Genomic DNA, 13,767 nt, shown 5'->3' on the forward strand with positions numbered 1-13,767 from the left:
GCGGAGAACGGAAAGGAGCATTTTCGTTGGTGGATGCACTGCGCTGCAGGGCAGGTGGGTCACAAAATACGTAGTAGCCGTCAAGGTTCCGCTTGTCTGTTCAATGCATTGAATAGGCTCGACTCCAGCTGATCACCAGGTGTACCTAGTATGTACCCTTGGATATTTTATGCTGCATCACTGCTGCATCTGGTGGGCTGTGTACTTCCGAGTACATTAGTAACAGCTGAGACCTACAATCGGAACAGACAACTCCAAAGCCAGTCGGTCAACTTCAACTCAACCTCAACCTTTCACTCCAGATCCTTTTTATACCACCAACCTGATTGTCAGCTTGCAATACCATTATTCAATCAGCCGGTTTGAAGACATCTTGAAGAGCATTCTCGATTCAACCAGAAGCGAAATTCAGCGAACATATCAGCGCTCTACAGCGTCGTCATCCAACTACACCTCGTCTTACCTCCCGTTCATTACGTGGTCAACCATCAAAGGGAAGGCTGTAACACGCTGTTGCTTAGTACACTACCGTATGCCTTCGATTATCCATGGTCCTCAACATCGTTTCGCCGCCAACTAAAGAAATTCCAGACTCGTACCCGTTACCCGAGCATAACCACGAAGAGCCCCTTATTACTTCGGTCACCATGCCTGGGCCACGCTCACTTCTTGACATGGCTCTCAAGCTAGCCATCGACAATGTTCAAGACATCACCTGCCTGGACGACGTGCCACCAAGAATTGCGAGCCAGATACTCAAAGCCGTCAGAACACCAGAACACCTCCGCACGATCGAGCAGCACAGTGGCGACGAGATCTGCGAGCTCACCGCTGAACACTGGCGCCGCTTCATCCAACGCAAGTACGGCCTTCTTCACAACAAGCACCGCTGGGAACCGAGCGACCCAAGATCATGGCACAAGGTCTACGAGAAGTACGGGAAACTCCAGAAGGAGTCAGACGAAGCCGCTACGGAAGCTCTCAGAGCCACGATGGCTGCCGTCAACAACCAAAAATCATCACGCACAACCACTATTGTCTCTGCCCAGGTCGCTCGCAGGCTTCCGGCCCCCAAGGCTCGTTCATTCGGAACCGGTGGCTTTAGTGGATTAAAAACCAGCATCGATCCGCCCATGAAAAGAGCAACATTCCTGCAAAAGGCCACCAGGGAAGCGAAGCTAGACGCACACCGCCGCAAACTCGCCAAGCCCTCCGTCATGCTCCTAGCCAGGAAGACGGAGCTCACCAAGGCTCCTGAAAGGTTGCTTGAAGAGAAGCGAATCCAAAATCAGTTCGACATCGATTCTGCTTCGGTCCTCGAGGGCCCTCGCATCAGACCCGCAACGAGCTCGAGGTCGCGAGAACAGAGAGACCGCGAAGCTCGCCTACTGCAAATCAAGAACGGAGGAAAAAGTAGTAGCAGCTCCAGCCATGCCCCCAACGTCTTGAGCTTTGACGACGACGACGACCTCGATGATCACCATTACGACAACGGCCGTCACAGCAAGGGCGACTTAGGCGAGGACATGGACGATCTTTTCGGCGATATGGACGACGACGACGATGCTGGCAGCCCACCTCACAAGAGTGCTTCGGCCCCTTCCAAGAAGCGTGGTCTTCTCTCAGCCGCTCCCGGTGCCAACTCCCGACCACAAGCCACTGCTACCAGTGCTAGGCCCGCCAGCAACACCACCACTAGTCGACCTCCAGCTTCGACATCACATGCTAGCAGGTCATTCAATTCCGGACGCCCTCAACCTGCGGCATCACCATCTTCAGCTAGTCCGTCTGGAAGTCCGCCTGGAGCTAAGCGCAAGCAGGCGAACATTTTCATGAAGCCTGCCAAGAAAGTTCGTCGAGTCTAAGTGGAGGATTCTGAAGGAGAAGGATGGGGTAGCGAACTAAGGATCCTCGTGTGGTCCGAGAGGAGGATTTGAAGGAGCATGGTTAGAGTTGGGAATCAAGGATCCTCGTCTGGTCCGAGAGGGGGATATCAGAGGAGCAGGTCCATCTGAGGGAAGGTATGAAGTCGGGTGGTTATTAAGATCGAGATGGGATATGACATATGTTGCTTGCGTCGAAAGAGAACGAACGGGATGGAATATGATGATACGAAGGAAGAAGTTTCCGTTGCTATATCCGCGGGTTCGGAGGATCGGTATTTCTGGCGTCTTGAGCTATTTGGGATTTTCTATGGGAAACGGGCGTTACGATCTTCAAGCAACAGAATTACTACACAGCGCAACGGCTCAGGTCGAATCTATAATCGGAGATGGATCAGCAGCGAGATATTTGAGATTTCAGCGTGACAATAGAACACATTTTGGTGAACTCATATCCTCTTGACACCTCATCTGAATGAACCTTGCCTACCTACCAGTGATTTGAGTCGCCGCCTCCCTGTGCAAAGGAGATATCCCCCCTAGGCCACATAAGCTTCCCAGTGGCAGGTATTTGCCCCCATAGCGTCTGGTCTCTGGATGTCGAGTGTACAAGTCCGTCTCTTTTATCTTCCGCCAACAGCGCCCCATCTCCAACCTTCTGCGAGCCGGTAGTCTCGTCGCCAAAGTACCATAGTTTCCGTATGCGTGTGCTTCAACATCAACGCATCTCTTCCATGTCATTATTTTCATCGGAAAAACGTCGTTATTTCATTAATTTATGCGTATGTATGTTTCTCGAACTAAAACGGAGCTGTTCCAAAGCTAGCAACCTCCTCTAAGAGCCAAAACGAGATGGAGAGTTGCGCCGCCCTCGAGTTGGTAATCGGTTGCCGTCTTGTCATCGACCCTGTTTTTTTCGTATATAGTTTTCTTGTCAGATACCAGCCTTTTCTAGTTCTTGATATGGCGTTGAATGTAAGGTAGGTTAGGACTTACATCTGCTTTCCGCCAAAGATTAGACGTTGCTGTACGGGAGGGATACCCTCCTTCTCTTCGACCTTCTCCTTGATGTGGGCGACCTGTGCGTAGTGCCGAATTAGTCGGATGTTCGAACGAGTTTGTAACCATCTCCAGCGAGTGAAAGCGAGCGAGCGAAGCTTGATATCGCCGTGGTGGTTTTTGTGGTGGTGGTGGCGGTGGTGACAATCGATCGATCGCATCGGTTTCTTTCTTTTCGCAACCAGGACTGTCATGTCGGCGATTCCCCCGCGCAGACGCGAACTTTCTAAGTATAAAAAAGAACGTACCTTGGTATCGGGCTCAATGTCGAGCTCGATCTCCTTGCCTGTAAGAGTCCGGACCCTGTCGCGAACAAAGTGAACGTTAGCTTCTGATTGACTGGTCCCCGAGCTCAAAGGTGTGGGTTAACTATGCAGCCGCAACATGCATACTGCGATTGCAACTGTTGGAAGATGAGGAAAGTTCGGAAATCTCACTTGATCTGCATCTTGGATAGTTTGCGACTGGTTTAATGGGGAAGATTTCGGTTTTCGTTGGAGCGATATGTGGACGGGATTTGTTCTTGGGGCTGAGACGGGTCTAGTTGTCTCTTTATGCGCGCGGATGCGAAACTTCTTTTGACTCAAGAAGCTGACTGAATCGAGATGGTTTGATATTGGTTGCGGTTTAAGGAGTTGAGTTTGTCATTGGGGAAAACGGTCACGGTCAACTGTTGACGAGCTGGGGAGGGGTGGTGGGGCAGGCGCTACCGGCGCGGTTGGCGGTAGACTAGGGCGAGACTGCCTATGGTAGGGGTCATTGGGGACGGTAGCCGCTGTGAATGGGGCAGCCCTGGCTTCTGTTGTTTTGATACCCCTTCTGGTTGCCGGGGCAGCTTCGGTAGCTTCGACAGTGAAGGTGCTCCGAGGTCAACGGCCAGTAACCTCAAGGCATAGTCAAGAACAGATGATATTGCAACCGACTTTCAAATATATGGCTTTTGTTGAACTAAATCCCTTTTACCTGTGTTTTATTTCCTTCCCGGCGGGGACCGTTGGGCCACCATTGTTCCTGCGCAGCATTTGTACACATGATCTGTATCGGTATATTGAAGTGATCCACCAAGCAGCGTCATCCGCGCCAGGTCGAATAACCGCTTGCTTTCAACAACAGAGATATCTCACGCCCACGAGAGCCTTTTGCTGACAAGTTGTTCAATGTGCATATCTTGCGAAAGCTCCTTTCCCGAAGATCATCGCTAAATCCGGTCCTTTCCGATAGTTCATTAGAGTCTGTTGTACATCTGGGGTTTCCGTCACATCCATAAGATACATATACAGCGGAGATTTTTATCCGTCATCTCATGCTCCTCCTCCGATTTTCAAAGGTCCCAGCTTAGTTGTCCTTGGTCCTGCGATCCTCGAAAACGTTGAGGCCCAGGCCCTCAGAATCAAGGAGCAGCCTGTTCCTGCCGCCAGCCTCCTGAAGAATGTTTGCAATCGCACGCGCGTTCTCCAGCTTCTTCAACTCCACATACGACTTGCTCTTCTTGATGGCCTCACCAATGAGCTCCGCAGAACGGGCCTCACCCTGGGCCTTGACCACCATAGCCTGCTTCTCCTGACGCGCCTTGTCGACAACGAAAGCGGCACGCTGCGCATCTTGCTGTGCGACCTGCTTGGCCTCTACTGCCGCTGTGAATTCGGGGGAGAAAGCGAGATGCTAAAATATGGTTAGCCGACAATAATCCACGACGTAATATGGTTTCGTGCGGTAAACGTACTGTAAGCGAGACATCGTCCAACAGGATGTTGAAGCGGGCCGCACGCCTTGCGAGGTTCTCACGAACAAGCTTGGCAACCATCTCTCTCTGGGTGATCAACTGACTGGCGTTGAACTGCGCGACAACGCTCTTAAGAACCTCGTTGACAATCGAAGGAAGGACACGCTCGTCATAATCGGTGCCGAGGGTACGGTAAATCTGGGGCAAGGCGGTGATTTCGGGTCTCGAGAGGACACGACAAGTAATGTTGACCATCTGCAAATCCTTGGTACCGGTCAAGGAGGAAACGTTTCTGGGCTTTGCGCGGACATCGTAGGTAACGGGGGTCTCGAACCAGGGGATGATAAGATGGGTTCCTATCGAACTTGTCAGGAAACCGGGAAACCCAGCAATATCAAGGACGCGCGGAGAGAGTAGACGAACCTTCACCATAGATCTCCTTGCTAACACCGTTAATTCTCCTGTACTTGATCGCTCTGTGACCACCATCGACGTTGAAGATGGCGTTGGAAAGGACCCAGGCACCACCACCAAGAAGGGCGAAGCCGGTCAAAGCAGGACCCAAACCCCGGGGAGGCATGGGTGGCCTGCCGCCAGGAAAACCGCCGCCGCCGCGCGACCGGGCAGTCTGCTGAATCTTGTTCAGGAGATCCTGATATGGGTTGTTCGACATGGTGGGCTGTTGTGAAATAATATGCGGCCCAATGGTGATTCGGAGTAGGATGCCTAGGTTGGTTGACGGAGGTGGTGGGGAAATGGGGATGAAGTCGTCACGATAGCTTGCCCGAGCTTTTCGATTTCGTCCTCACTGAGCTTCGGAGCTAAGACCACTCACAGGCAGAACCGCAAGCGTGCAGTTGCTGGGGTGCATCACTAAATCCACCTGCCATTTGCCTGGCCCCCCGCTGGCGCAACTTCTACCGCCTGCCTGGCCTGGTCAAGCACAGACCATGCGCTCACGTGGATCGCTCACTCGTCGCGACCTTGATGGGTTGGAGCTCGAGCCAAGTATCCACCCCCGCGACGTAGCCCCTGCCTTCCATTCCAACGTCTCGCAAGCGACAGCGACAGAGGCTCCAATTTTTGACATCTGCAAATCCAGAACACCAAACTTCCACTTGCAACCACCAAGAGTTTGACTCCATTCCCAGACATCTTTCCATTGCCAACATTTTGTCACGTCAGCACCACAAAACATCACTTCTACAATTCGACGGTTTTGGCAGCGGGCTTGGGGCTTTGAAATTGAAAAGCAAGGCTAAAGAGGACCCAATTGCTACGGTGTACCTCAGGTAGTCAACTACGACTGTGTTAACTTCCATCTCATCCATCTGCCAAAAGTTCGCTGTTCTTGCGCGGTCCCTATTGTTCGCATCGATCCATCCCAATTCTTGGTTGTCCATCTCCCACCTGTCCAACATCTGGTTCGCTTGGTGATTTCCATTCGATCGGCCCACAGAGCTTACAGTCAAACTACACGCAGCATTGTGTCTCTCCCATCCTCAGTAGCGCGACTGCTTTGACTTGCGCTCCTCCGTACAACAGCTTTGTTGAAAGAGTGAACGCGCGAAATCGCCATGTCGACACGCCAACCTTCACGTGTGGTCTTCGTGGGAAACATTCCCTATGGTACGCAAACAACCAGCTCTTCACATTGGACGACAACCATCTATGAAAGCCCACCCACTAACTGGAACAATCTAGGCCTCACCGAAGAGCAGATTACAGAAATCTTCAGCGGCGCCGGACGAGTTCTTAATTTCCGCCTTGTATATGACCGCGAAACTGGAAGGCCTAAGGGATTTGGGTTCGCAGAATTCCCCGATTACGGTCCGTACCCTTCTTTACAAACAAAGTCTCTTCCCGCGCGCACACGCTGACCACCTTTTCCCCCGATCTCCAGATTCCGCCGCATCAGCCGTACGAAACTTAAACGACCACGAGATCATGGGCCGCAAGCTGCGTGTCGATTTCAGCAACGAGACTGTTAGTGATGATGATGGCGGTAGAGACCGTGATAGCGGAGTATGGCACCAGCAGCTTAACTGACCCTTCTTTCACATTTAGTTCACTGATCAGGACTCGGCTCAGCCGAACCAGAACACCTCCGGCGGCTACAACGCCCAAGCTCCCAACGGCGGGGGCTACAACGCCGCTCCCCCTGCCAGCGCCGCCCCTCCCGCTCTCGGCCCGTTGCCCCAGGGCAAAGACCTCCCCCCCGACGTCAGCTGCACCGACGCGATCTCCCGCACGCTCAACACCTTGCCCCCAGCTCAGCTCCTCGACATCCTCCAGCAGATGAAGACGCTGGCGACGAATGATCCTGCCAGGGCCACCGAGCTTCTCAACCAAGCGCCCCAGCTGAGCTACGCGATATTCCAAGCGCTCCTTATCATGGGCCTGGTCTCGCCGGACGCCATCAACTCGGTTCTCGAGAACCCGGGCGCTGCTGCTGCTGCTGCTCCCCCTCCTATGGGCGCCCCGGTCGTCCCCAACCCTGTGGGTGGTGCGCCATACGGAGCTTATCCCGGCCCCACAGCCACCCCGCCTGTCGCTCCCGGTCCCGCTGCTGGCGGTTACGCGGCACCGCCTGTTGCCGCTGCTCCTGTCCCAGCTTCGGCTGCAGCCGCCCCCGCGGCGATGGATCCAGACGCGATGATCCGTGCTATTCTGGAACTTCCGCAGGAGACGGTTGACCAGCTAGCTGAGCCGGAAAGACAGCAGGTTTTGGCTATTCGCGCTCAGTTTGCTGCTCAGGGTGGTCTGCGTTAACGAGCGCCAAAGGGGTCATTGTTCTTGTTTTTCTCTCATCATGCATTCTTGTATAGGCTGGTCAGGCGTTAATGGTGGCGGCGGTCGGTTTTCACACGCTAAATGGGAGCATTGCAAAGGTTTAATAGAAAAGGATAAATATCACTGACTCTCAGAGCTACAATTTGAAAGCTTACCGTGAGCTGTTCAACAAACTGATATTTTCGTAGTAATGAACACTGGCACAGCTTTGAGCAGGCAAATAGACATATGTATGTGAAGCTTGTAGGGCAACACGAGACTGAAACAAAGGCATCCTCTACTTTGACTTTTATTCCTATAAACTATTTGTCTACCAGATCGCGCAAAAAACTAAAAAAAAAAAAACTGACAACTGAATCGATCTCAATAACCAAAAAACGCCGCGACCGCTCACCAACGCCTTCGTTGTTTGTGTTTATCTTGCCCGTTCCCTTTAATAACAAAAAATCCAAAACGCTGTCATGTCTTGTAAACTACTAAGAAGGAAAGCCTCCATAAGTACATCCGCTCTTGACTGTATCGTTCGTTAAGAAATAAAAATGTCCGTTGGCCCATGCCCATATACTTCATAAATCTCCCCTAGCCCCTCCTCAAACTTCGCTTCCCCGCCTCTTTACACAATCTTGTAAACCCGCTTCGCAATGAGATAGCAACCAAATCCAAAGAACAACAACCCCGCTGTAATAGCTATGAACCACTTCAGGTCCCCGTCGTTCCCCTGTCCGGGCACCCAGACGTTCATACCCCAGAGGCCGGTGACGATGTTCATGGGAAGCACAATAGTGCCCAAGACGGTGAGCTTGCCGAGCACGTCGGCTGTCTGCTCTTGTCGCTCGTTCATGCGGATGTTGATTTGCGCCAGGTAGTTGGCGTGGGACCGTGCCAGGATTCTGGGTTGGCGTGATGTGTCAGTATCTTGACTGTTGTGGAGGGCAACTGGGTGGGCTACTAGGGAGTAGATACTTACTTCTCATAGTGACTCAGGTTCGAAGTCATGGTCACAATATGATCCTGAATGTCGCCCAAGTACAGGCCAATCTCCGAGCGAGGCGCCACCTCCCAGTGCTCGTTGCAGCGCTTTGCGAACCCCTTGATGACGTCGGCCTTGTTGCCGAGCAGCCTGTAGAGCGACATGACCTTTTTGCGGCAGTCGCCCACGCGCCTGAGCATGTCGCGTCCAGATTCCGCCGATGTTGCGTCGCCGGCGTCTGACTTCTCTCTGAGATTATCCGTTGACGAATTCGGGTCGTCGTCCTCCGAGTGCAATCTCAAAATGGCATCGTCGATATCGTCGACTTCATCCTCGATGTTCTGAATCAGGGGACCGAAAACATCGGTGATATCGTCGATAATGGCGTACGATATCCAATCCGACGAGAGGATGAGATAGTCGCGCAGCTGACGGATACGGCGACGCACGTTGGCCGGGTGCGGTGTTAGGGAGAAGTGGAAGCTTAGGACGCCCTCGCGGAACACGACCACGTACATGTTGACGGGCTCCAAGAAGTTGTCACTGGTTGAGTCCTGGTCAAAGGAGCGGTAGTTTACGAAGTAATAGTGACGGAAAAGTTCGACCTTCTCGCGGGCTTCTTGGACCATGATATCTTCAGCTGTGAGCGGATGAATGCCAAACGCTTTGGAGATGATCTTCATCTCTTGTTCGGTTGGGCTATAGATATCCAGCCACCACACTGGCCTATCTCCGTATTTAGGTGGTTTGCTTGTCTTTTCGGTTGGTGGCGACTTGGAACGTTCTGGAGACTTGGCGTCTGTTGGCGTATGCTCTCCTGATGTACGCTTTGACTCGGTGGCTGTTGTTCCGGCGTTCGATGCACGATCCCTTCGAGCATCGAAGTAGCCTTGGGTTGTAGTAGCAAGCGATGGCTGGCGGCTTGGAATCCTTGGGTCACCGTTTTGACCTCCCAACACTTCATCCAGACCGACATGATGCTGATCTTCGTCGTCGTCTTCGTCATCAGAGGAATCTGAAAGTAGTGGCGGATCAGGGATGAATAGCTCCTTGAAAGAGCCTCCTGGCTGAACCAATTCTGAGATCGTCTGGCTGTGAATAGTACTCTGGAACTCTTCATTGAAGTACGTGAAGCGATAAGGCGCATCCTCCTGGGCCCGGTACCAGCCACGGTGGACTGGCCTTAGCCGTCCGTTAATCAACTGAGGCTCCGTGATCTTCTTTGCTCGACGCTCCTCACTTCGGCCCTCTTTCTCATATCTGCTCCATTCCTCCAAAATAGCGAGATCCGGCCATTTGCCGCGCCGTCTCCTCTTCATGCGATATGCGGTGGGATCACGAGTCCGAAGATCCTCGTCAGCAATTTCAGAGAGGCCATCCTGGGGAAAGCATACGTCCTCCTCGGCTTGTAGTGCAATTGTATTTCGTCGTTCCAAGGACCCTCCCAAGTTGCTCTCTTCGTTGAGTGTTCGCCTGCCCGGGGAATGCGGCATGGAGTCGATGTCATCCCGCAGCATAATGTCACCGAAGCTCATGCTCATATCGCGGTCGGTCGCGCGCATGAGAGGGCTTCCAGGTACTGATGGAGGATAGTTGACATTATAGCCTTCTGTGCCGGTTGCGCCAAGTGATGTGACCCGCCTCTTCTTACTGCTGTCCCTGCTCGATTCACGACGGCTGGCGAGTGAGGCTCTCCGTGCGGTGTCGTTAGAACCGTAACCCGAATAGCCCCCGCTTCTCTGGAATACGGAACTGGAGAGAAGGGGTGCTCCTTCATTTTCGTCTTCGCTGTTGTTGCTGCTGGCCACCACTGTTTTAAGCCTGCTCGCGACCTGTGGTGTTGTCAAATGCGAACTTTGCGTCACTAACATCGATGGCCGTCTGGGTCGTAGGAATGGTTGTTGTTCTCTATTACCATGACATGGGTAAGCATTTGCCGGAGACATACTCGAAGATGATAGAACTCACCTGTGATCTAAAAGCGCCTCGCTATCAATGCTCGTGTTACTAAAGTTGTTTCCGGGCCGCGAATAGAAGCCGTTTCTGGCTTCCGCGAGGACCTCGTCATTCATGCTTTCCTGGGCCATATCCTCTGAGGTTACGCCGAACGACTTTCTTCTGCTCTTCTTCTTCTTGCCCGCTCTGTGGTTCTTTCTTCTCCGAGATGGTTGATTCTGGGTAGGTTGGCCCGCGGATGGCCCCGAGTTCGACACTGAGGCATTGCGCCGTGGAAGGGTATTTTCGTCCATGGTATTGGTCAGCAATTCGCGACTCGGTCGGTGGAGTTGTATGTCCTGGATCCCGTCTTCGATGAATCTGTAGGTGACGAGGTGGGTGGTTGGTGGATGATTGTTGGTTGGACTGAAAGAATGGATCCTCTCTGCCCAGGGAAGCTAACAAGACAGAAAACCACGTTCCTAATCAGTTAGTGGAATAGGCCACTTTAGCCCCGTGCAAGCTGAAAGAAGCTCCAGGTGGATGAAGCTGTGGTATGGGATTGAAGAAAGCCGGTCTGTGCCTGGCGCAACAAGTGTGGTAATCTTGGGATGAAAGAGATGACGTGAGTAGAACCGGTAGGCGAGCACGGGCGCGATGGCAACGGGCGCAATGGCAACGGGCTCGGTTTCGACGCAGCAGGCAGACGACCTGATTGGGAACTGGATGGCGGCAGGAGCAACAAATGTTCGGATCCACGTCAATACGAAAAGCCGTGGCACCTCTAGAATCAGGTACTAGACCAATATCTTATCGAAGGCAGTGCGACTCGGTGTTGTGGTGATTGAAGCCCTACACTCGAACGTGGATGTCGGCGACGGGACCTCTCGAAACGACGACGTACCACCCGACTGTTGCTCAGCAAGTATCGAAATGACGAGTAGGTGCCTGTAGCAGTAACAGCGGAGCTGGAGGTATGGACGCGGCTCTGCATTGGAAACAGAAATGATAAAATACAAGAGCGAAGGTTCTTGAAACAGCGGACTTCAACGGGATTGGAACAGACCATCGAGCTATGACGGGGTTTATGTGCCGGCGCCTTCCTTATCGACTGGCCGTGACAAGTGAAGACTTTGGTTTCAACTTCCATTCCCGGTGATGTCAACCCAAAGCAGGGATCCACTGTTACTGCCGGTCAGCCGGTGATTGGACGTTTGTGCAACCACCATCCAAAGGCTAAGTACCTTTGGAACAGGGAACCAGCGGAGCACACCTGTCAGCTGTTTGCAGGGTACTTCGTAGCTTCTCATGTCGGGTCAACGGTTATGGCCGCAGTGGGTGACCCAGACACAGCACCTTCTCCGCTGTGGAGGGCGAGCGAATGTCAGCTTCGTCGTGGCATCGGGTTCTTGCGCTCAAGTTTCAACCGACAAAGATGGTCTCACAAACTTGAACTCAACAGTCTGTCTATGATGAGGTTAGAGTTTATTCGAACTGATGCCTAGAGATCATCTCTTTTCGCCAAAATCATCAACTTGTCCGTCTTGAGTACCTCGATCATATGCATGCCAATGGAGCTTCACCTGAATGGGTGCCCCTGGGTGTGAGTGCGGGTGTCGGGTGTCTCCATGTCACCAAGACCATGTGGATTCACGACCCTGAGAATCCCTTGTGTTGTCTGAGATACCTCCAGCCCAGTACCGCTGAGAAGCGGTCACGACGCCGACAATCCGTGGAGTTCAAACTATGGACACATTCTCTCCACCCAAAATCAACGGGTCTTGGTCAACTATTTGAGGGGTTGAGATGATGGACGTAAGCAACATCTTTCGCGCCATTTCGGTCGGCGCCATCTCGGTCGGCGCCATCGTTTTGAGTTGATGGAGTCGGAAGGTCTGCGGTTACCCGGCGTTACTACAACATAGGGCTCTGAATGACCTACATACTTGGTGACACCATACTACCTTATAGACTAATTAGTGTAAGTCACCTACCGATACACCCGCCATTGTCCACGGATCCGACTGGTACCGGTTGGCACGCAGCAAGGCTCGGAGTCCACCAAAGAGACACCGGGGAATCATCGTCGGCGTGCCACCTCGCTGTTCTAGTTGTGCTTCTCCAGTGCGAGATCGGATCTATGCTGTCACTGCAACTACAGTAGTTTATCGAGATGTGGCACAATCAAGCATGGCTTACTACTTCAGCGTGTCAGTTGACAGTCGGTACAAAATATCGATCATATGAAAGAGTAACCCCAACTAGGATGTTGACGGAAATGGGTTGATGTTCTTCAACTTATACCATGGAATGTCTGGGCGAATATGTTCATCACCAGTAGCGTCGATATGTCTATGCTGCTCTTGCCTTTAGTACGACATAGCCCCTCCTTACCTGCGGGGAAGAGAACGAAGTGGCGTGGGGTATGTTAGCCTACAGCTTGGTCAACAAGGTCGATCGATCATATCATCAGCTTCCCTCTTTCGAACCACAAGGACGTTCTGAACTTACAACACTCTTACAGTATACGCCTCCGCTGTCATCAACAAGCATCAACAACCGTCAAAATGTCCTTCCCGAAGCTTATCCCAGCCTTCACGGCTCAGGTATGGTTACCTTCCATGTTACTCTGGTGCAACGGGAACAGAAAGGAACATCAATGAACATAAACTAACCACCCGCCCTCTCCCGACGTCTAGATTGTGATCGAACCCCCCGCCAGCGTCGGCACCACCGCCCGCGGCGGCACCATTCTCTTCGTCCCCTTCGTGCCCAACAGCGGCTCCGTCAAGTCCGAGGCCTCGTACCCGATCCAGCTGGACGCCGAGTTCGTGCACGGCGCCGACTATGTGCGGATGGACCCGAACGGCGAGAACGTCCGACTCGAGATCCACAGCGTCGCCAAGGACAAGGCCACGGGCGCGCTCTTCCGGTTCAGTTACACGGGCACTGTCTCCCTGGCGGGTCCCGCGGGCAAGGTGTTCCGTGGCGAGCCGGATATGGCCACGACAGGGTTCGGTGATGCTTGTGAGTGTTGGCTCTTTTTTCCTTATTGTTTCAGGGGTGTGCTACGGGGTGGTTCTGCTGGATGGTGGTTTGGGTGAGAGAAGAAGGAATCGGGGTTGATTTATATCTTGGGTGAGAAATCTGGAGCTTCTTTTACTAACGAGTGATACAATCACTTATAGTCACCCATCACGTCTTCGAGACTGGCGATGAGAGGCTTGGCCCTCTCCAGAACAAGGTCTTTGTTGGATCTGGCAGGTTCATCATTGAACCTGGTAAGCCGGTTGTGGTCGAGTACAAGATTAGCGAGGTGACTGCTTCCTAGACTTAGACAGTGTGGTTCATGATAATAAAGCATGAGTTATGACTATAGAGATGACCCTGTTGAGACAATGTGC

At 52.6% G+C, this 13,767-nt stretch overlaps 5 protein-coding genes across 5 annotated transcripts; 3 read left to right on the forward strand and 2 right to left on the reverse strand.

Moving 5' to 3' along the window:
- Positions 1 to 647: 647 nt before the first annotated feature.
- SMAC4_04586 (uncharacterized protein) lies at positions 648 to 2,262 on the forward strand (the record flags this gene model as incomplete). The annotated part of the gene is made up of 1 exon (XM_003345307.2): positions 648 to 2,262. One exon carries the CDS (start codon positions 648 to 650, stop codon positions 1,863 to 1,865), a length of 1,218 nt encoding a protein of 405 aa, XP_003345355.1. The 3' UTR covers positions 1,866 to 2,262.
- Positions 2,263 to 3,843: 1,581 nt separating this feature from the next.
- Positions 3,844 to 5,508, reverse strand: SMAC4_04588 (uncharacterized protein). The gene is made up of 3 exons (XM_003345309.2): positions 5,089 to 5,508; positions 4,666 to 5,021; positions 3,844 to 4,604 (listed from the first exon to the last, which is right to left on the reverse strand). Exons 1-3 carry the CDS (start codon positions 5,336 to 5,338, stop codon positions 4,278 to 4,280), a joined length of 933 nt encoding a protein of 310 aa, XP_003345357.1. The 5' UTR covers positions 5,339 to 5,508; the 3' UTR covers positions 3,844 to 4,277.
- A 134-nt stretch (positions 5,509 to 5,642) lies between these two features.
- SMAC4_04589 (uncharacterized protein) lies at positions 5,643 to 7,788 on the forward strand. The gene is made up of 4 exons (XM_003345310.2): positions 5,643 to 6,294; positions 6,370 to 6,495; positions 6,569 to 6,651; positions 6,733 to 7,788. The coding sequence occupies exons 1-4, from the start codon at positions 6,243 to 6,245 to the stop codon at positions 7,435 to 7,437; spliced, it is 966 nt and encodes a 321-aa protein (XP_003345358.1). The 5' UTR covers positions 5,643 to 6,242; the 3' UTR covers positions 7,438 to 7,788.
- Positions 7,789 to 7,804: 16 nt separating this feature from the next.
- SMAC4_04590 (uncharacterized protein) lies at positions 7,805 to 11,525 on the reverse strand. The gene is made up of 3 exons (XM_024655656.2): positions 10,397 to 11,525; positions 8,426 to 10,336; positions 7,805 to 8,348 (listed from the first exon to the last, which is right to left on the reverse strand). Exons 1-3 carry the CDS (start codon positions 10,675 to 10,677, stop codon positions 8,072 to 8,074), a joined length of 2,469 nt encoding a protein of 822 aa, XP_024511508.1. The 5' UTR covers positions 10,678 to 11,525; the 3' UTR covers positions 7,805 to 8,071.
- Positions 11,526 to 12,830: 1,305 nt separating this feature from the next.
- SMAC4_04591 (uncharacterized protein) lies at positions 12,831 to 13,745 on the forward strand. The gene is made up of 3 exons (XM_003345312.2): positions 12,831 to 12,969; positions 13,063 to 13,390; positions 13,552 to 13,745. Exons 1-3 carry the CDS (start codon positions 12,931 to 12,933, stop codon positions 13,692 to 13,694), a joined length of 510 nt encoding a protein of 169 aa, XP_003345360.1. The 5' UTR covers positions 12,831 to 12,930; the 3' UTR covers positions 13,695 to 13,745.
- The last annotated feature ends 22 nt before the right edge of the window (positions 13,746 to 13,767 follow it).

Source organism: Sordaria macrospora, chromosome 1, assembly GCF_033870435.1.
Source record: "Sordaria macrospora chromosome 1, complete sequence".
Lineage (NCBI taxonomy): Eukaryota > Fungi > Ascomycota > Sordariomycetes > Sordariales > Sordariaceae > Sordaria > Sordaria macrospora.